At 52.7% G+C, this 20,144-nt stretch overlaps 1 protein-coding gene across 1 annotated transcript; it reads right to left on the reverse strand.

Moving 5' to 3' along the window:
- Positions 1–439: 439 nt before the first annotated feature.
- Positions 440–14,549, reverse strand: LOC112125172 (zinc finger protein RFP-like). Its single transcript, XM_024223619.3, has 7 exons — positions 14,133–14,549; positions 13,698–13,793; positions 12,035–12,265; positions 11,700–11,722; positions 9,849–9,964; positions 1,907–1,966; positions 440–1,019 (listed from the first exon to the last, which is right to left on the reverse strand). The coding sequence occupies exons 1-7, from the start codon at positions 14,538–14,540 to the stop codon at positions 505–507; spliced, it is 1,449 nt and encodes a 482-aa protein (XP_024079387.1). The 5' UTR covers positions 14,541–14,549; the 3' UTR covers positions 440–504.
- Positions 14,550–20,144: the final 5,595 nt, after the last annotated feature.

Raw genomic sequence — 20,144 nt, forward strand, 5'->3', positions numbered from 1 at the left:
CCATTGTTTCATTCCCAGTGGGCTGTTCCCCCCCTCCCTCCACATGTCTCAGTGGCACTGTCTGACCCAGGATCCCCAGAGTCCTCCTGGACCATAGAGGACAGTGGCAAACAGGCTGCACAATCCCTGGGGCAGTGATGAGACTGGCCTCACTCACTGAATGATCTCTATGGTTTGACAGTCCAGAGGCTGCAACCTCCAGGGTCATAGAGACAATATGATAAAAAGTCCACAGGCAGTGGTCACAGAGACTGGGGTGTGTGCAGGAGCGGCTCTACCAATTTTGCTGCCCCAAGCAGTCACCGCCGAATTGCCGCCGCGCCCGGAAGAGCGGCGGAGCTCCCGCCGAATTGCCGCCGCGGGACACGGACTGCCGCCCCATTCTGAATGCCGCCCCAAGCACCTGCTTGGAAAGCTGGAGCCTGGAGCTGGCCCTGAGTGTGTGAGCCGAGAGAGGCTGATCTCAGGGTCCCCAGTGGAATATTTCCCCCCCCTCCCTGGGTCTCAGGGACACAGGCTGAGCTGGGATCCTGGCCACACCCCGAGCCACGGTTGGATTCTCTCCCCAGGGACAGAGCCTGGCGGGAAAGTGAAGATCGGGGCCTCATCACCAGCATCGATAAATGTCACCTGCCCCCGGTCACAGTCTAGACAAACCCGGATCCTGCTGGGGAACCGGCTGAGGGGCAGGGGGGTAGCAGTGGAGGTGAGAGCCCGGAACTGACCCCCCCACTGCTCCACAGCCCAGATCCCCCACTCAGGGCGACGGCTGATCCCTCCCTTTCTCCCCACAGACTCTCTGGCCACCCCCACAGCCCAGCCTCCCCCACCCGCCACCTCCACCTCCCAGCAGTGTCTCCCCGAGGTGAATCCCTCACAGCCCAGCACACAGAGCACAGTGTCAAATCTCTCAGGGTTGTTGGGCAGTCGCTGCCGTGTGTCTCCCCGTCTCACACTTTTCCCATCCTCAGACAGGACGAGTTCGGGGTGAGCCGTGTCTGGATCCAGAGTCACATTCGCTGCGGGGAGAGAGAATCAGAGCGTGAGGGGCAGAGCTAAGCCCTGGGGGAGCCTGGGACCATTTCTCACACTCCCCAGCAGCCCCGTTCTGGCTGGGACAGGCCCTGGATCCCAGGGAGCTGCCTCTGTCCTGGGTACCTGAGTCTGAGCAGAGCTGTCACTGCAGCTCCTCACTCTGTTTCTCATTTGCTTCCAGAAGCTTCAGCTCCGTTCCCCCTCTGCTGGGGCTGCTCCATTCCTAGCAGCACAGACACCGCCAGGAAGGTGTCAGAAGCTTTTATTGAGGAGGTAGCAGAGGAGGCAGGTACCAGCTTTAAACCCTGAGGCAACCTCCGTCCCCTAATGCAGCCTCCACTCCCAGGCCAGGGAACAGAGAGGAAGGTGCAGCATTGGGGAAGAGCTGCTGAAGACCAGAGAGTAGGAGGAAGCATTGGCTGGGGTAGCCCCATCCCCAGCCCAGAAAGAAGGGAGGAGCTGGCAGCATCACAGGGAGAGCATCTCCCCAGTCTAGGGAGCAGCTCCAATGGGAGAGCCCAGCCGTGCCCAAAGGAAAGGCAGGATGTTGGAGAACAGTGATGGGGAGACCCCCTGCACCAGGGTAAAGCAGCAGGTTGTGTCAGCCCTCATGGCAGAGAGCTCTGTTCGGGTGCTGCTCAGTGAGTATTTCTGTTCATCAGCGTGGGCATGAACTCAGCACTAAGGATGGTCTCAGGAGTGTATGTGTGACTTCAGCCTGGGATCTCCCCACAGTTTAATGTGTTATTTTTAGGGCTGTGGGTACCATGGTCGGCGTTGGTTTGGTTGGCAACTTTGGCTACAATCTCATGAAGACGTTTTCACTGGAATTTTCTCATAATTTAAAGACAATCTCCAGCTGCAATCTCACCCTGTCTGTGTGCTCCTAGGGATTCCCCTCTTCTTGTCTCCAGTGCAGACGGCAGAGTGTCTGGCGATGGAAAGGAGAAAAGAGACGAGATTTCAGGCTTTCATATTTATAACAGCATCTCCACTCTGAACTCTCATAACTGTGACAGAGAAACAGACAGAGGCCCAGAGACACACTCAGGCCTGGTCTACACTAGGCTTTTATGTCGAATTTAGCGCCGTTACATCGATTTAACCCTGCACCCGTCCACACAACGAAGCTATTTAGTTCGACATAGAGCTCTCTTTAAATCGATTTCTGTAATCCTCCCCAACGAGAGGAGTAGCGCTAAATTCGACATGGCCATGTCGAATTAGGCTAGGTGTGGATGGAAATCGACGCTAATAGCTCCGGGAGCTATCCCACAGTGCACCACTCTGTTGACGCTCTGGACAGCAGTCCGAGCTCGGATGCTCTGACCAGCCACACCCCGGGAAAATTTGAATTCCTTTTCCTGTCTGGGCAGTTTGAATCGCAGTTTCTGTTTGGACACCGTGGCGAGCTCAGCAGCAGTGGCAACGATGCAGAGCTCTCCAGCAGAGATGGCCGTGCAATCTAATAGAAAGAGGGCCCCAGCATGGACTGATCGGGAAGTCTTGGATCTCATCGCTGTGTGGGGAGATGAGTCCGTGCTTTCCGAGCTGCGCTGCAAAAGACGGAATGCAAAGATCTATGAGAAGATCTCTAAAGCCATGGCAGAGAGAGGATACAGCCGGGATGCAACGCAGTGCCGCGTGAAAATCAAGGAGCTGAGACAAGGCTACCGGAAGACCAAAGAGGCAAACGGACGCTCCGGATCCCAGCCCCACACATCCCGTTTCTACGAGGCACTGCATTCCATCCTAGGTGCGGCTGCCACCACTACCCCACCAGTGACCGTGGACTCTGAGGATGGGATATTGTCCGCGGCCGGTTCCTCAGCGGACGGGGAAGAGGAGGAAGGAGATGAGGAGGACGAGGCAGTCGACAGCGCTTACAACGCTGATTTGCCCGACAGCCAGGAGCTCTTCATCACCCTCACAGAGATCCCCTACCAACCCTCCCCAGCCGTTATCCCAGACACAGATTCAGGGGAAGGATCAAGCAGTAAGTGTTTTAAATATCTAAACATTTATTTATAACATAACTGGCATATTTAAAATATTAACAATAGCTAAAGTGCTTTCAAACATGTAAACATTTATTTATAACAGAACAGGAAGATTTAAAATATTAACAATGGGTAAAGTGCTTCAAAACATGTAAAGAGTAAAGTCCAACAAAACGGGAATATGTGCAAAGGGTATCATGATTAGTCTGTCTTTGGGCGCTTCAATATATAGTCCGAACTATTTTCAAAAAATTTCACAATGTCCGCTTCATGATTATACTGCCCAAAACGCTCCACTCTTTTGTCCCTCCAAGGGCACCTAAGCCAAAAACTGGTCAATGTATCCGGGGATAGAGGCGACATCCTCCGGGGAGAACTCCTCATAGGCCTCCTGCAGGTGTTTTTCAAGCCTCATGAGCAGGTTCCTGGGCAGGGAGAGCTTATTAGGCCCCCCGTGGTATGAGACGTTTCCCTGCCACAACGCCAGCAGGTACTCGGGGATCATGGCCTTGCAGAGCATTGCAGCAAATGGCCCCGGTTTCTGCAGGCTGTCACGAAGCATCCGCTCCTTCTGGCTCTCCGAGACCTTCAGGAGGGTGATGTCTGGCATGACTCCCTGCTGTGAATTAGGTAGGGGAAAGTTAGTATTGGGACTGCTTGCCCGTCCCTTTACAGAACTGCAACCGCCGGTTTACAGCCACGCGGTTTACAGCCGCGAGGGGCTGGGACAGGGGCAGAGTTCATGCTTGCAGGATTGCTGCCAGCAGAGACTCGCATTGCTTTCTATGTGAAAGGAGGCCAGTGCCACTCTTAAAGTTTTAAGCAGCCCCAAGTCTACGGCTTACCATGTTTGCCAGCTAGACAAAGTCCGGTGTCCTGCCCCGCTCCTCAGCTCGCCACAGCAAGACCGCAGGCACTGTACGCGAGGGCTGAAAATTCGACCTTGTCCTCAGTGCGCGTGTGATAGGTGCTCTGCATGGTCTTGTTCACAGAGAAAGACTATGTTCTCTGTTCACAGATACATTGATCTGTCTCAGGAATTCACTCCCTTTTTCCAATTCCCACAGCCACATCTGCCCAGAGGCTAGCGCACATTAGGAGGAGGAAGAAGAGGACACGGGAAGACATGTTTGCTGAACTAATGGGATGCTCCCGAGCACAAGCAGCCCAGCAGACACAGTGGAGGGAGAACTTGTCCCAAATGCACCGGGCAAACATTGAACGGGAGGAGAGGTGGCGACAGGAGGACTGGCAGGCTACTCAAACGCTGCTTGGACTAATGAGGGAGCAAACGGACACGCTCCGCTGCCTTGTGGATGTTCTGCAGGACCGGAGGCAGGAGGAGAGAGCCCCGCTGCAGTCTCTCTCTAACTGCCCTGCCCCGCCACCAAGTCCCATACCCCCCTCACCCAAAGTCCAAACACGGAGGGGCGGCAGGGTCCGTGAAAAATTTCACTCCACCCCTGCGGACTGCTCTACCACTAGAAGGCTCTCATTCCCCAAAATTTGAAAAGTCCTTTCCTACCCGCCTCACACAAGACCCCGTCCAAGTTTCACCCCCCCGTTCCATGTGCGGTTGTTAATAAAAAATACGTTTCTGTTCATTACTGTTTCCATCCTCTTCTTTTGGAGGAGAGTCTGTCTGAAGGGGGGGGGAAGGGGCTTGGTAATTGGACAGGACAGTCACCTTTAGCAGGGGGCAGGTCCAGCAGCAGGGCACATATACAGCGCAGTGACTAGTTACCCTGGTCAGTCTGGGAGGTGGTTTTCATGTCCTGGGGGGGAGGGGGGGTTGCTCTGTCACTTTGTGGCGGGGGAGGGCAGTTACAGATCTTATGCCACAGTCTGCGTCCCAGGTTTAAAACATTCCCGCGAAAACAGTAATAAAGACAACGGTGTCCATTAACAAAACAGAACAGATTTTATTTTTTGGGAAGGGGGTGAAGGGGGTATGTAACTGGAGAGGATAGTCGACGGCAACCGGGTAAAGAAACGGGGGCAAGTTCAGCTTCTGTGTCCACAAACTTAAAAGTCACTGGGTACCCTGCTCAGTCTTGAAACTGGCTTTCAAAGCCTCCCGGATGCACAGCGCGTCCCGCTGGGGTCTTCTAATCGCCCGGCTGTCTGGCTGGGCGTAATCAGCAGCCAGGCTATTTGCCTCAACCTCCCACCCCGCCATAAAGGTCTCCCCCTTGCTCTCACAGAGATTGTGGAGCACACAGCAAGCTGCAATAACGATGGGGATATTGGTTTCGCTGAGATCACAGCGAGTCAGTAAGCTTCTCCATCTCCCCTTGAGACGGCCAAAAGCACACTCCACGACCATTCTGCACTTGCTCAGCCGGTAGTTGAAGAGTTCTTGTGCAGTGTCCAGGGCGCCAGTATAGGGCTTCATGAGCCAGGGCATTAGTGGGTAGGCTGGGTCCCCGAGGATCACTGTAGGCATCTCCACATCCCCAACAGTTATCTTGTGGTCCGGGAAGTAAATGCCTTCCTGCAGCCGTCTAAACAGACCAGAGTTCCTGAACACGCGAGCGTCATGAACCTTGCCCGGCCATCCGACGTTGATGTTTGTAAAACGTCCCCGATGGTCCACCAGTGCTTGCAGCACCATTGAAAAGTAGCCCTTTCGGTTGATGTACTGGCTGGCCTGGTGGCCCGGTCCCAGGATAGGGATGTGAGTCCCATCTATAGCCCCACCGCAGTTTGGGAATCCCATCGCTGCGAAGCCATCTATGATGGCCTGCGCGTTTCCCAGGGTCACTACCTTTGACAGCAGTACCTTGACGATTGCCTTGGCTACTTGCAGGACAACAACCCCCACGGTAGATTTGCCCACGCCAAAGTGGTTCGCGACTGACCGGTAGCTGTCCGGCGTTGCAAGCTTCCAGAGGGCTATGGCCACTCGCTTCTGGACAGTCAGGGCTGCTCGCATGCGGGTGTCCTTGCGCTTCAGGGCAGGGGACAGCAACTCACAAAGTTCGAGGAAAGTCCCCTTCCTCATGCGAAAGTTTCGCAGCCACTGGGATTCATCCCAGACCTGCAGCACTATGCGGTCCCACCAGTCCGTGCTTGTTTCCCGGGCCCAGAATCGCCGTTCAACAAAATCCACATGCCCCATTGCCACCGTGATGTCCTGGGCGCTGGGGCTCGTGGTTTCTGACAGCTCTGTGCTACTCTCCGACTTCAGGCCCTCACGGCGGTGCCGTAGCCTCCTCGCCTGATTTCTCTGCATCTGCCTCTGGGAAAGGTGTATGATAAGCTGTGAGGCGTTGAGAACGGCCACAACTGCAGCGATGGTCGCAGCGGGATCCATGATCGCAGTGCTGTGGCGTCCGCGCTGTCACTGATCAAAAAGTGCGCGAACTGATTTCCCGCCGGCGCTTTCAGGGAGGGAGGGAGGGCGGTAGTGACTGACGGATGACGACAGTTACCCAAAAGCACCCTCGCCACATTTTTTTACCCAGAAGGCATTGGCGGATCGACCCAGAATTCCAATGGGCAGCGGGGACTGCGGGAACTGTGGGATAGCTGCCCACAGTGCACCGCTTCCAATGTAGACACTTGCCCCGTTAGTGTGGACTCACAAAGTCGAATTACTGTCCTTAGTGTAGACACACACGTTCGACTTTCTAATATCGATTGCACATATTCGATTTAACTAAAATCGAACTACTCTCGTAGTGTAGACATACCCTCAGGTATTTAGTATAAAATGATCTGAAACCTTCTATTTTCTCTCTCATTTGGGCATCTCTCAGCAATGGAACCAACATCCTTGCAGCCTCACAACCATCCCAGGACAGACAATCTGTAAGTGAGATTTACTTTTCCCCTCCTCATCCCCTCCCTCCCTTCAGACTCTAGTTGGTTTGTCTCATTCACTTACTGCCTTTTGTCATAACCTAGACCCAGGAGCGGCACCAGGGTTTTTGCCGCCCTAGGCAGCAGCGCTCCTCCTCTGAGCATTCAGGGGGCCTGGGGTCTTCGGCGGCGGGGGTGTTTCCGCTCCACGTCTTCGGGGCACTTCGGCGACAGGTCCCGGAGCAAGTGAAGGACCCGCCGCCAAATTTCCGCCGAGGGTGGCAAAATGCCACCCCCCAAATCCTGCTGCCCTAGGCAACCGCCTAGGGTCGCCTAGTGGAATCACTGGCCCTGCCTAGACCAGTGTTTCTCAAATTCGGCCATCAGGAGCCACATAAGGCCACGAAGGGCTTTTCTTGCAGCTACAGCCTCCTGTGCGGTGATTGGGGGCAGCAGGGGGGAAAGTAGTAGGGCCACCAGTAGGTGTTGGACTCTGCCCTCCTCTGCAGACACACACGCTGGAGGAGCAGGCAGCCGGTGTGAGTTTCCCACCTTCCCAGGGGCAGTGGGGCTCGGGCTCTGGGCTTCAGTCCTGGGATGGCAAGCAGCAGGCTCTGGTCATGGGGCTCCATTCCCCATGGCAGCGGGCCCTGGGATCTGGCTGTGGGACCCTGGGCTCCATCTGTGGGACTTCGGGCTCACCACCCCCCTGCATCACCCCTGGCCCCCGCTGCCTCTTCCAACCATGGGCTTCGGCCGTGTGGCAGCGGGCTCTGGCCCTAGGCTGCATCTCCCAGCCACGGGGCCCCAGGCTCCAGCTGCGGGACCCTAGGATCTGGCCGTGGGGCCTTGGGTTCCAGTCCTGGTCCCCGCTGCCCCTGAGCTCAGCGCCCCCCGCCCACATCACCCCCGATCCCGCTGCTTCTGTTTGCACAGAGTCTCTACAGAGAGCACCACAATGGGGCCCTCGTCTTTCATAGGCAGAAATAGGAATAATAATAAAATCATTTTATCCATGTGGAAATTGAGGCAGGGGGAAGGTTGGCTCCATGGGCCAGATTCACCCCTGTACCGGCTAAAGGAGAGAGGGGAGGGGCCATTTGTGACTCCGCTGTTCAGTGGCTGCAGGGGCCGGTGCAGACCTTGGCACAGGCTGAGGAAGTTCTGAAGCCAGCCAGAGTTACATCCCTATGACAATGGGCCCTGTGTGTCTTGCCCAGCGTGCAGAGTGTCAGAGGCCCAGCTTTACACTGCCCACGTCCCTCTGTCTGTCGTCCACCCCCTCCCTCTTCCACCCGCCCTCACCACCCCCACCCCATTCCCAGCCCTCTCAGGAACACGCCTTGTGCCTGCAGCTGCTGTGGAGGAGGCACAAGAGGCTCCTGTGCTGGAGGGATCCCGCACCGTGGGGGAGGGGCTTTCTCCTTCCCCGCAGCCCATTTTGCCCAGACTAGCTGCCGTACGGGACCAGAGCACAGTGATGGGCTAGGTCCAGCTTTAACAAACGGCCTTTAATTTAGGGTCTAGAGTTTGGGTACTGACCTTTAGGTACCTGGGGCCTGGTTCTCAGAGGGTTTGGGCACCTGCAGCTCCCACTGACTCCACCTGCAGCTGTGGAGGCTGCACAGCTCTGGAGCACCTGCCCTGCAGCTCTCTAGTTGGGAGAGAAACTCAGGTGCCCCAAATTCAGCTATTTTGCTACATTTGGGCCTTAATTTTTTTAATTTGGTAAGTCATGAATTAATGGGAGACATCCTGACACCTGGGACCCTGCTTCACCTGCTCCATTTGTCACCTTTCCACTAGTTATTAGGTTAAATATTGAGAATTGGTACAAGGGTCATTTCATATGCAGCAGTTTGGACAGACGGAGATTGTGCGTTTGCACTGACTGACTTGGCTTTTGCCTGGTGAGCAGTTTGCTTGGCATACAGGAAATGTTGCCTTAAGTGACCTTATTGTAAAGTGGTGTGTTCATAATTCTCTATGTGGGACAAAGAGATGATCTGACCACACAATGTGCTTAAAGACAACAGACACCCAAAATGTACTGCCCAGGAGCAGTTAGCAAAGTCCAAAAACCACAGTGTGGAGAAAAGTGATAAAGTGACCTATGCATAATCAGTGATAATAAACCAATCAGAAAAGAGAATAATATAAAAATATCTTTGACAAAAAAAGCCCTGCCACTGAAAAAGTTCATTCATGTGTATTGTTAATATTCATAACACTCAAAGGTGATTGGAAAAGAACTAATAAATATATAATTCAGATGTGTATATTATGTTTGACATTGTCAGAGGTAGTCGGAACTTCATAGTAAAAATCCACCGTGACCTGACAATACTCCAGGAGAAGGCAACTGACCATCACTTCTTTCTGTATGCGATGGCTAGTGGGAAATATCCCAATGGCTGGTGATGGCGCACTAGACAGGGAGGGTTCTGAGTTATAGAGAACTCTTTCACAGGTGTCTGGCTGTTGGGTCTTGCTGAAATGCTCAGCATCCAACTGACCACCATATTTGGGATCGGGAAGGAATTTTCCAGCAGATCACATTGGCAGAGACCCTGGGGTTTTTTGCCTTCCTCTGAGGTATGGGGCACAGATCGTTTGCAGATGTTAAACTAGAGTAAATGGTGGATTCTCTGTAACTTGAAGTCTTTAAATCATGATTTGAGCAGTTCAGTATGGGTCAATTACAGGAGCGGGTGGGTGAGGTTCTGTGGCCTGCAATGTGCAGGAGGTCAGACTAGATGATCATGATGGTCCCTTCTGACCTGAAAGTCTATGAGTCTTTTCTTACTTTAATAGTAATTGTAATGTCAAGGCATATTTTTGGTACAAGTAAAAGTTAGAATTAATTAATTGGACCCCAAGTGTCTGACATTGTCACCCAACAATTAAATAGAAGCATAATCTAATTATGAACCAATTGGCCAGAGCCATTCTCCTCCCACAATCTCAGAGGCTCATCCCAATTTCCTTTCCTAGATCCCTTCTCGGTACCTTTGAACCTCCTCAGAGTCTCCATTAGAGCAATAGTTTTCTTGGATAAATCACCGAGTCTCTTTTCCAGTTCAGGAAAAATCTCCTCTGGCTGCTGGAACTTCCCCTTCTCACACCTGGAGAGAAATAATTTCTCATGATTATATTTCATGTAGTGACGCATTAAAAGTTCTCGCTAGTGAGTCGCTGCTCTAATGGGCCTGGAGTTAGAATTCCTCTGCTTCTCCCAGCCTCAGAGCAGGAGCAGCACAGACCATGGCAATGTAACCTTATCTCCCAAAGGACCCATTATTATTCTTCAACTCTGGCCTGGAGAGATCATCTCTGGAGATAAGAGGGGAATTGAGTCTCTATGTCCAGTTCACTCCATTGCCTCCAGGCTCTGATGGACAGGAGGTTCCCACATTGAGTGTTATAGAAATCTGTCCACTGGGAACTAGACTGTGACACCAACTCCCCACTCCCCAGCTCATTCCATACAGGTCTCCAAACAGTCCACAGGTGGGAAAGACTCTTGACCACTGCTGCCCAGGGCTAAATGGTAACCAGCAGTAACAGGCCCGTATTCCATCCCCACAATCCTGAGACAGCCAGTCCCCCAGGGACGTGACAGCTGTAGGAAATAATTGAGGTCAGTCTTTCCCACTGAATGGATAATTCCAGAGTCTTCTATAAAATGGTGAGAACCAGTGTTCCATCCAATTTCTACCATCAATGTGTGGAATGAATTTTGTTATGTGTACCAATATTGACATAATGTGCAGATCTGCGCCACCAGTAGAAACAAAAAACCTAGATACAATATATATTTTTTAAAAGTTACCATATGGAAAATTACTGCAGCCAGGACAGGTTAGGCATATTAGAACTCACTATTCAAAGAATAAAATTTAAGCATAATAGAGAAATAAAATTATGAAATTCAGAGACCAGTCAAAAATCTCAAATAACAGCACTTTGAAAGAATAAAAATAAAGAGAATTGATGTGTATTGCAGGAAGTACCAAGGAGTAACAACAACAACGACACAAGTATGTGTTGGGAGGTGAGTGTGAAAGACAGAGTGTGTGTGTGTGTGAGAGAGACACACACACACACAGAGACAGAGTGTGTATGTGTGTGAGAGAGACACAGACACAGTGTGTGTGTGAGAGGGAGGGACACAGTGTGTGTGTGAGAGGGAGGGACACAGAGACAGAGTGTGTGTGTGTGTGTGTGTGTGTGTGTGTGAGAGAGAGAGAGAGAGAGAGAGAGACACACACACACACACACAGACAGTGTGGGTGTATGTGTGTCAGAGACAGAGGCAGAGTGAGTGTGTGCTGGCTGCTGGGGAAGTGTATGAGAGACCGTGCGCTGTCTCTTCAAGTGGAGAGGCAGTCACCAGAAGGCTCGCTCAGACCGCAGCAGCTCCCAGCAGCTCCATCCTGCTCCTGAGACCTGTCCCCCCCGCACTGCAGAGATGGGGTACATAGGCGTGGGGGGAGGGGGACATCCTGACATCAGCACCCCCCTCCCCTCCTCCCAGGAGCAGCTGGCCAGGAGCTGCAAGGCAGAGGGCAGGAGCAACGCGGCTGCAGAGCAGCGGGGACTGGGGGCACCTGAACACACGTTGCCGGAGGTGTGCGGCTCTGCTAATCAGTGCGTGGCACTTGATTGACTCTTGGGTGGCCACACAGCTTAGAGGGAACATTGGTGAGAACCTCAAGATGAAGTTGATCAGAGAGATTTGTGTCCAGTATGTGACCTTCCTCACACATTTTCGCCCTGTGGAGATGTGGTGCTAACATCATCTCCAAACTCTTTCCCAGTGTTGTGAAGTGTGAGGGGGAGTGAGAGAGAGCCACATACCTGCTCAAGGTGCTTCTGACATCCTAGAGGGGAGAGAAAGAGAAAATCTCAGTCCCAATGGACACACACAGGGGATCCCAGAGAAGGGATTTGGCAAGTAAGGGGAAGAGAGGCCCTGCCATGGCCCCAGGGCCATGGATTCCCTGAGGTAATGGGGCTTTTCCTTCAGTAATATCTCTGTGTCTGTAACTCTGCAAAGAACAATAGTCACTCACATGTCAGGTACGCACACGCTGAGTTACCCTGAGATCTCTGACTGCTGGCCCCAGTGCTTATGATTCAGGAGCCCTCCCTTCCCTGTGTGGGGACCTGAGATGTTTCTCACTCAATCTCACCTGCAGGAATTCACTCACTGGCTTCTGACACTTCCCCTCCAACTCACTGATCAGCTCACTGAGACGGGAAATCTGCTCGGAGAGTTTAGTGACATTTTCATTTTGTTTCTTCAGAATCTCTTTGTCCAGCTTGTCCAACCCAGCCAGCAGGAGTCGCTCTTGTTCCTCCAGGACCTGCCGCAGTTCCTGAAATTCAGACACAATCTTCTGTCTCACGGTTTCTGTCTGTTTCTATAAGAAATAAGGAAAGAGCTGGTCAGGAGCATGGATGGAGCCTGATGGCCTTTAATACAGTTTTACAAGACAGAATTTCTTTACAATTTCTAAGACATCTGCATAGGGACCAGAGAATGAGCAGTCATACCTACTGGTCAGAGCTGTGGTTGGAAGCCAGGAACTAAAGCCAGAGTTAGGCCTGGAGTCAGAGTCAGGATCTCACCAAGGTTGGGGCCACAGTTGAGATCAGGAGTCATACCAAAGGCTGAGCCAGAATCAGTGTCTGGAGTCACACGGGGGGGGGGGGGGGGTAGGACTGGAGTCGGAGTCAGGCAAGCCACACAAAGGGCCCAGCCAGAGTCAGAGAGCAGTACAGCAGGGCAAACCTGAGCCAGGAACAATGCCAGGGTCAAGCCAGAGTCAGGGTCCAGTCCAGCAGCAGATTGGGAGTTCACTCAGTTGTTTGGACAACTTCCTGTGACTCCTGCTGGCATAATTCATGCATCCAAATGCCTGCTCCAATGAGGAGCTTCTTAGGCAGATCCTCTGGTAGGCCAGAGTTCCACTAGCCCCTCCCCTGCTGGTTCCGGAGAGCTGTCGGGTTGTGATGACAGTCTGGGACCAGGGGACTGGGGTTTGAAACCTGTGATCATTCACATCCTAACACTCGACTATACGTTGTGCTCACACGGGAGAGGATTTTCTTACTGCTTCCCATTTGGCCCCAATATCCCTTAAAGGGATGTCTCCATGTCTGACGTGGTTCGGACACTGTGTTACCAATGGCCCCTGAGGGTACAGCTACACAGCTCACAGCAGGGAGCCTCCAAGCTCAGTGCAACAGATTCAGGCTCTTGGGGCTCGTGCTACCAGTGTGTAGACATTGGGCCTGGAGCTCAGACTCTGAAGCCTAGTGAGGGAGGGAGTGAGGAAGGGGGTTGGACTTCAGAGCCCGAGCTGCAGCTGAAAAGCGCCATCTATGCAGTTATTTTTAGTGCTTCACTGTGAGCCCCATGAGCCCCACTCTGCTAAGCAGGGCCCAGAGGCCCTGAGAATCCAGATCCAGGGCAGCAGGATTCAGCACATTGCTAGAATTATCAGGGGAGAAAAAATAATAAAATGATTAACAAATAAAAGAGATGATGGCAGACGCCGGGACACAGCACTGCTGGGATATAATCAGGGCAGTTTGGGAGAAGTTTTGTGAAAACCAAAAGGGATCGTGATTAACTCATTAATTAAAATACATCTTAGATGCTGCAGAAGATGCTTTTGTCCTTCTCCAGGGAGAGAACATTTGTGATACACACACCCACAGACACACAGAATACTCCATGATCACAGAGAAACACACACAAGCCCACATTCCCCACAGCACAGAGAAATATACCAACAAGCAAACCTCCCACCTCCATGTCCCAGCAGGTGCAGAACAACAGGCACTTACCAGATACTCCTGGCTTCTCTTCTCTCCAGTCACTTTAAATCCCAGCAGCTTTTCTCTCTCTTCCCGCAGAGTCTGCAAATGGGCTTGGATTTTTTCCTGACAAACAGAAATGATTTGGTGGGTTTATTTTGAGGGATGACTGTCTGTGTAGGGGGTGTTTTATAGTCAAAATGCAAGATATTAAATAGAGTGGGTGGGTTTGAAAAGGATTCAGCTTCTCACATAAAACTTTCCCACATCAGACAAATTTAAAATCTTCATCTATTGCCTTTCTTGCCAGGCTGGAGTATCATTTATGTGTATATCAATTTTCATGCAATGAAGGCTACACACAACGAGATGATGCAGTTACATCTGTCAGGGAAGTTGTGATGCCACTAACCTGTCATTGAAATCCAAAGTTATTACCCATTAGACTGGACAGCAACTCTGTACCTTGTACTCCTGGGCAGCTTCCTGTATGGGAACTATCTTGTGAGCGCGGTGAGCCTGGGACTCTCTGCAGATCACACAGATTGAAGTTTGATCCTCCTCACAGAACAGTTTCAGAGCCTCCTGATGTTCCCCACAAACCCCGTCCCCTCTTGCTGCCTGTAAACTCAGCCGTTTGGTGATTTCTACAACATTTGCCAGCTGCCTGTTCGGCCTGAGGTTTCTCTGTTGCACAGTTTCTCTGCACTGAGGGCAGGAGGCGGCTGAATCGAATCCCTCCCAGCACTGGCTGATGCAGACTCTGCAGAAATTGTGCCCACACTCCAGAGTGACAGGTTCTGTGAAATACTCCAGACAGACGGGACATGTAGCTTCCTCCTGGAGACTTTCCACGGGGTTCTCTGCAGCCATGGCTCCTCTGGACAGTGTAACAGGGTTAGTTTCACTTTCCTGAGCTCAGAGATATGTCCCGCCTGCAGCAGCAGCAATTGGGTGTTTCCCTTCCTGGAACTGACTCCTGAGCAGGAAGCAGCCCACTGTGAATTTCAACCTTGGAGGCTTTAATGAAAAATGTGCCACTAGGACAGGGGCAGTGGTGAGCTGGAGCCGGTTCCCACCGGTTCGCAGGAACCGGTTGTTAAATTTAGAAGCCCTTTTAGAACCGGTTGTTCCAGGACAACCGGTTCTAAAAGGACTTTTACATTTAACAAAAGCTCAGGCAGCTGTCCACCCCGACCCGGGCCCCAGCTCACTTCCCCCTCCTCCCCTGAACGCTCCGCCCCCTTCTCCTCCCCCTCCCCCTCCCCTGCTTCCTGTGAATCAGATGTTCCCGGGAAGCCTGAAACAAGCAGCAGGCAGGTAAGCTGGGGGGCGGGGCGTGAGGAGGGCTCCAGGGAGGCTTAGCGCGGCCCAGTCCGACTGCAGCCGAGCAGCTCCCTCCGGCCCGGACCCCTGGCCTGGCCCCCGCTGAGCGCCGCAGCCCAGTCCCAGCCCTGGCCCGGCTCGGGCCCTGCAGTACCGGTTCCGGCCGAGCGGCTCCGGCTCGGGCTCCGCGGCACCGGTCCCGGTCCCGGCCGAGTGACTCCGGCCCAGCCCGGCCCGGGCCCCATGGCGCCGGTCCAGGTCCGGCCGAGAGGCTCCGGCCCGGCTCCCGCAGCACTGGCCCCGGTCCCGGCCCGGCTCGGGCCCCGCAGCACCGGCCCCCTGTGATCCTGAGTCTGCAGAAGCAGGGGCTGTGGTCTAAGGAGGGATGTTAAATTCACAGGCTAAAAACTTGGTTAAGGCAGAATCAATGTTTCAAAAGCCTGATTCTCATTTACCTGAAGGCTGCTCTGGCTGAGTGGAAAGGGGGATTCCAGCAGTCAGTGAGAATTCAGGCCTTAACTCTCTATCAGTTCCCCAAGGCGAGCCCCCCTAAAGGAGCATTGTCATTGTCTAAAATAGCCCAGTCTACAGAAAGGGAAATAGAGAGGCGAAGGTAAGGGCGTGCGCACAGAGCTGGGCTGTGGGCCCCAAGCAGGAAATGAGCACAGACCCGCTGAACTGGGGATGAACTAAAAAGATCATGGGCAGCGGGTATCAAAGGGACGGGGAGGCTGTGTCTTCCCAAACAGCCTTGCATGGCCCCACCCCTGCTTCTCCCCCAGACCCCTTCCTGTTTCTCAGGCTGTGCTGTTGGGGGTTCTTCCCCCCCATGGTTGGAGCTCCAGCCTGGCGGGTTTGTGCCACCTGTCCTCCCACCTGGGGATGGGGGGGACACACCGGGGCTGGAGGAGGCGCACTGCCCACCCACCCAGCACTCTGGGGGGGGGACGTGCCACCCACTCACCCGCCTGGTGCTCCGGGGCTAGGGGTGCTGGGGTGGCTGGGGGGGAGGAGGGGGAAGGCTGGCTGCCACATGTGGGGGGGCTCTGGGCTCCAGCAGGAGCGGCGGGGCCTCAGGAAGAAGGGGCTGGCCACCGGCTACCCATGAAAAAGATAATGGAGAATATTTGTTTTTCTATTTAGGGCCTTAGCTGGAGAACTCAAGCCAAAACATCAACTGATCAATGCCAAGGCAGTAACTGCCAGCCCAGCACCCAGTGCTCAAAAATCACGAGATTGGACTTTTTGTTTGTTTGTCTCTGAGTGACGAGGTTTCACTCTGGTCACATTCTCAGGCTTTTCTACCGAGCCAGGAGAGCAAGAAGCTTCTCATGGTACGGAAATGAGAGCTGAGATTCACACGGCATCACAGGATTCCCAGAGTTGGGGCTTTAAGAAAAGCACCAGGCACTCATAGACTCAAGATGAAATCGGGAGAGTTTGTGACAACCCCAGTGTGATTTACTGTGGAAATGAAACGGCTGCATTTCTGACTATTGAAGGTTCTTATCTGCCCCTACTCCCAGTGCCAAGGGCTTAGACTCACAACACGCCTGGGAGGTGGGGGAAGTGCTGTTACCCCATTTCAGAGAGAGGAACATCTGGCACAAAGCGGATAAGTGACTTGCCTTACGTCACACAGGAATACGGTCACAGAGCAGGGAACTGAACCTGAGCCTTCCAAGTGAACAGCTAAACCACCTGACCAGACTTTTTCTCGGCATTATGAGCCTGGGAGAGGAGGACAGGGACAGAGCTACATACAGGGAAAACACAACAGTAAAGTTTGTCTAATGATCTTCTCACTGACCCTCCCCACAATCACTGGCCAGCCCTGTGTAGTCAGGTGATCACAGTGGACAGGAACTGAGTACATGGTGGGAATGAAAATAATGATTTTTTCAGGCCTGCTCTAAAATGCTCAGGCTGCCTCTGACTGCACAGTCACATTCTGTGCTCAGCTTCTGGCACAGCCCTTCCCTCTCCTGGTCTGTTTGTGTTACCTAGAGAAACTTCTCCACCTGGGCTGGGACCTGCCATTTTTCACCAGATCTCTTTGGAGGAAGAGATGAGAAACAGAGACACAAACATCTCTCCCTCACCCACAATCTCTGCCAGTCCCTGCTCCTGAGCTGGTGGGGAACTAAAGTAAAAAAGAGTCTGTTTGGGCTCTGAGCTAGTAAAGCTACTTCCTCCCCAGCAGCTCCTGCGGCTGGTTGGCTCCAGTTTAATAACCCAAATCCCACCTATCCGCGTAGTGGCTGAATGTCCATGTGGGATGCTCAGGGACCTGTGTGGAATGTGCTGGCATCTCAGCCTGGTCCCTAGTGGGGCAGGTCTCCCGTCACACATAAGTGTAACCAGCATCTTCCACACTGATTGGCCCCTTTGTCATCAGTCTCATGGGAGAAACCAAGGACTCAGTGGAGTGGGGAGTTCTTTTCTCCCCGAGGTCAGCCTGGGCCTTTTGGCTGAGGGCAGCATGTGTGAGGGCAGTTGGTATAGGGTCTCTTGCATTGCCCAGGTATGGGGTAAGCAGAGAACTCCAGTCCCCAAGGAGCTCCAGCCACTTGTCCATTCTTGTGGCAGGAGGGGCATCTGGGAGCCTGGAAAAAGTCTCCTGAGATAGGAAGAAGAAATTCAAGTGTGGTGGGGAAGCCAGAGAAGCTGGCTAGAGAAGCTGTTGGGGATGTAGCTAATTCCCTGGAAAGGAAGTGGCAGAAATTGAACAACATGGTTCATAGATATGTTGTTGCCACTGAGGTGAGTAAAGCAGATACACAGCTGTGACTTTCCCAGCCTGGCTGTTTTCTGGCTGTTGGCTGTTGGATTTTCTTTAAAGGGAAGGAAATCACTGCTGCTCTTTTGCTGCTGAATGTATTTCTTCAGATTTGTAGTGATCCATCAAACACATTTACCCTGCTGCTGTCTCATGTACCTGGGTCTTTCTCTCAGAATTTCAAAGCAGAACAGAGTTATCATAATAATTAAAAAAATCACAAATTGTGGGATACAATATATAACTCCTCGACTGTAAGCAGACCAGGAGCGGTAGTTCTCACAGCAAAGCAGTGTAAGAGGCACTGTGGGCTGGAGAATTGAGGAAACACAGCAGTTCATCAGTCCAGATTGTACCCTGGGTATGTCACAGTCTGTATCTGTCTCTGATACTTACATTGTAGTCACTCTGTGGCATGGATTGTCTGTGTTGGTACAGCACCTAGCGCAGTAGGGCCATAATCTATGATTGGGGCCTCTAGGTGCGAATTTCCAAATTACAACCCACTTCCTGCAACAACTCATGATGCAATGGGCCCCAGGCCTGGTACATTCTGTGCGTCACAGTGGGCTTTCCCTTCAAATCCTGGTACTAGTGTTAATGGCTCCTTGGCTTGGCTGTGCAGTTGGGGTTGGATCCTGAAGAACAGCTAGTGCCTGTTGAATCACTAGTGTCACAGTTTCAGGTTTCAGGGTAACGGCACCTCTGACCCCTACCATGGTCTGCTCCAGCAATGCCTGCCCTGTCTCAGGCCTGTAGCCGTCCCCTCTGGGCAGACACCCACATCCCACTCCCGCCTGACTGGGGCAGTGAAGCTGCAGTCCCCTTGCACTCACTGGGATTCTCCCCTAGGAGAACATCCAGCCCCTGCTCTGTGCTTTCTCTCTGAGGACAGTGGCCGCAACTGGCCAGGAATCAGGCAGCTATTCCAAAGCCGAGCCAATTTATTGAAGGACAAACAGAACACAGAGAATATATATATATATATATAAAGCTCTAAACACCCACGACATGGGCCAGAGTCACCAGGTCTTGTGAATGTAAGGCCAAGGTGGGTCTCTAATTTGGCACTCACGATGCCAGGCACGGCAGCCTTCTCAGGGCTGTGCGTATGGATGGTGTTTTCCTTCCATCCCAGCACCTCCTTGGGGGACACCATCCTGGGGAACAGTAGGGCTGAACCAGGGGTCACCCTGCCTTTCAGGAGCAAAACAATGAGTTCTGGGAAATATAAGGAGAGGCAAAAAGACATTTTGTCCCCCATTTCCTGAGGAAACCCCTGGCAGGACCTGGGGTGTTCAGGAAAATTTGGATCCTGGTTACAAATGAAAAACAGCAGCTCTGTCAAAGACAGAGACCTTGGGAGAAACTCCAGGGAACTGGAAGCAAAGGGCAGTGGGGAGTGGCCAGGTGCATGATGGCCTCAGTCTATAGGATTTGCATCTATTGAATCCAATGAGACAATTCTCAGAATGCCTGGAGCAGGGCTGAGCCCTGACTTCATTCTCAATTGTGGGTGCTCAGCAGCTGTCAGGATTGGGCCCTAAGTAGTTCCCCGTTACCCAGCCTGGTTACTAGGGGCCGAGGCAAAGGGACAGGTGCTCAGTACCGTGTCCCTTAGATATTTACAGCTCATGTCAGTGAAGATGGTGACTGGTTGGTTGCTGGGGGTTTAACAATCACAATGATAATTAAAATGACAATAGATCTGAGTCATTTGTGTCATAAAATGACTGAGAAACCTTCACTAGCCAGTTCCCCAAAGACACCATAACCTGAGTGATAAATGTCTTTTGCAGGCTGCACCCCAAGGCACAGGAAGGTCCCATGGCTTGATCTGATGCCTCTTGAAATCAGTGGAAAGATTCCCAATCACTTCAAAGGCCTTTGCATCAATCCCTAAGTGACTTGGTCAGTCACCCCGAGTGCCATTCACTGCACCCCAGTAACCGAGTTCTCTGCAGATGAAGTGCCAGGGGTGGGAAGGTGAAATCCACCCCCATCCTGGGGCCAGGACATAGGGCTCCAGCACAGCACATCCTGTCCACCCTAAAGTCAGCCCCTCCCCCAGCCTGTGCCCTGGAGCGCTGGCTGCAGCCCCCCTGCACCACTGGGATTCCCCTTCCATGCAACATTGGGGCTGCTTCCCCTCCAGCAGCTAGTCCAAGCCGCCCCCTTGCTGCCGCGGCCTCACTGCTATTGGTAGTGTGCTCACTTCATCACTGTCAGCATGTGTACATGTACCCGAGCTGGGAATCACACCTCCCAGGTGCTGTGTAGATGTACCCTCAATTGAACTAGGACATTCTTAATGTAAGCAGGGTCTGAATGAGCTCTCCCCATGAAGAGGACTTCAGGAGCTGCCGTTGTTT

This window comes from Terrapene carolina, unplaced genomic scaffold (genome assembly GCF_002925995.2).
Source record: "Terrapene carolina triunguis isolate 2854851 unplaced genomic scaffold, T_m_triunguis-2.0 Scaffold28843, whole genome shotgun sequence".
Lineage (NCBI taxonomy): Eukaryota > Metazoa > Chordata > Testudines > Emydidae > Terrapene > Terrapene triunguis.

What these genes read in the sequence shown, in the direction of transcription:
- LOC112125172 (XM_024223619.3), bottom strand. Translation starts at nt 14,540, where the DNA reads ATGGCTGCAGAGAACCCCGTGGAAAGTCTCCAGGAGGAAGCTACATGT. An exon ending in AAGCTGCCCAGGAGTACAAG is followed by an intron (nt 13,794 to 14,132) that starts GTACAGAGTTGC and finishes TCTGTTTGTCAG; the next exon opens with GAAAAAATCCAAGCCCATTT. An exon ending in GTCAGAAGCACCTTGAGCAG is followed by an intron (nt 9,965 to 11,699) that starts GTATGTGGCTCT and finishes ATTTCTCTCCAG; the next exon opens with GTGTGAGAAGGGGAAGTTCC.